Genomic DNA, 1,259 nt, shown 5'->3' on the forward strand with positions numbered 1-1,259 from the left:
TCTCCTAAAACCCTCCCCCCCCTCCCCACAGCTCCTCATTCCCCTTGCCCTGACGGCTGGGGGCGTGGCTATCCTCAACATAGACGCAGGTCCCACTGGACATCGAGACGAGGACAACCCGGGCACTGTGCCCTATGACCTTTCACCTTTTGACCGGCCAGTCGTGCTGTACACAGATGGGAGACCGGCCTCGAGGATCTCCAGCGACCTGGCCGAGCAGTATGCGGAGATGTTCCGTACGCAGCCAGGAACTGTGGAGAAGATCGACCGAGACAGAGTGAGTTGTCTGGTGATGTGATATGTTAGGTTTTGGTAAGTGTTTTACAGCGCTTGCAACTACATAAGGTCATATGAGCGCGCGGGACACATGAAACATTTTCAGTTTGGTTGGAATTGATTTTTGAACTTCTCCCAGGATGAGGCGGGAAGCCTTCTCTTATCAGATTTAGTCCACTAACGGATCTTTAGCATGTGCAGCTTGCTCTCAGGACCTCCAAGATTTTTGGCCCCTATCCAAAATAGCTAGGTCTTAGATCTTACCTATTCTAAGATCAGGGATGTGGCTGAAAGGCAGCAGTAGGAAGGAGCCAAGGAGTAGCAGTAGAAAGTCTGAAGAAAGAGTCAGGAACCCAGAGGAGGGGGGAGAAGAGAGTGGAGACGAAAAAACAGACAACCAACTTCTTTTTTTGTATGTTACTCTCTAGTGGTAGTGCAAGTGCTGCAAAACTCTCACTAAAACTAAAACTAAAGTTCTTTCCTTTGTATTTTGTCCCAAAAAACTTATATGACCTGTTTGTGTTTCAATTGCCGTAAAACTCGTACTAAAACTAAAATATAAATGATTGTGTGTCTCCACAGTCGCCGAATGTCTCCGAGTTCCTGCTAGACAGAATGAATGACATTGGTTTTGACGTCTTCTCACAACGATACCCTATAGGAGCGGAGTTTCTGACCCTCAACGACAGCAGCGTGAGGGATAACCACAGCAGTGTGAGGGGCGTGGCTTTGTATAACGACAGGGCGTGGCACGGCAAGCCGCTGGCCATGGTGCAGATGCTGAACGCGTTCATCCGAGAGTATGTGGGAGACGATTACTCGTGAGTACATTTTGTTCTTTGATTCATCAGCCATTTTTATCCTGCAATTTTCTAAAAATGTCTTACTATTATGTTTTCGTCTGTCTATTTCTCTTTCTCTCTGTTTCCCCCCCCCCTCTGTCTCTCTTTGTACACACACACACACACACACACACACACACA

The 1,259-nt window shown here is 47.7% G+C and overlaps 1 protein-coding gene across 1 annotated transcript in view; it reads left to right on the forward strand.

The window, feature by feature from the left end:
* The window catches only part of LOC101850595 (ATP-binding cassette sub-family A member 3), a gene marked incomplete in the record, with an annotated part of 60,726 nt that overhangs the window by 42,099 nt on the left and 17,368 nt on the right, over positions 1 to 1,259 (forward strand). The window contains 2 exon segments of the mRNA XM_035972104.1: positions 32 to 277; positions 859 to 1,097. Coding sequence (XP_035827997.1) covers positions 32 to 277; positions 859 to 1,097 — 485 coding nt within the window.

This window comes from Aplysia californica, unplaced genomic scaffold (assembly GCF_000002075.1).
Source record: "Aplysia californica isolate F4 #8 unplaced genomic scaffold, AplCal3.0 scaffold00578, whole genome shotgun sequence".
Classification (NCBI taxonomy): Eukaryota; Metazoa; Mollusca; class Gastropoda; order Aplysiida; family Aplysiidae; genus Aplysia; species Aplysia californica.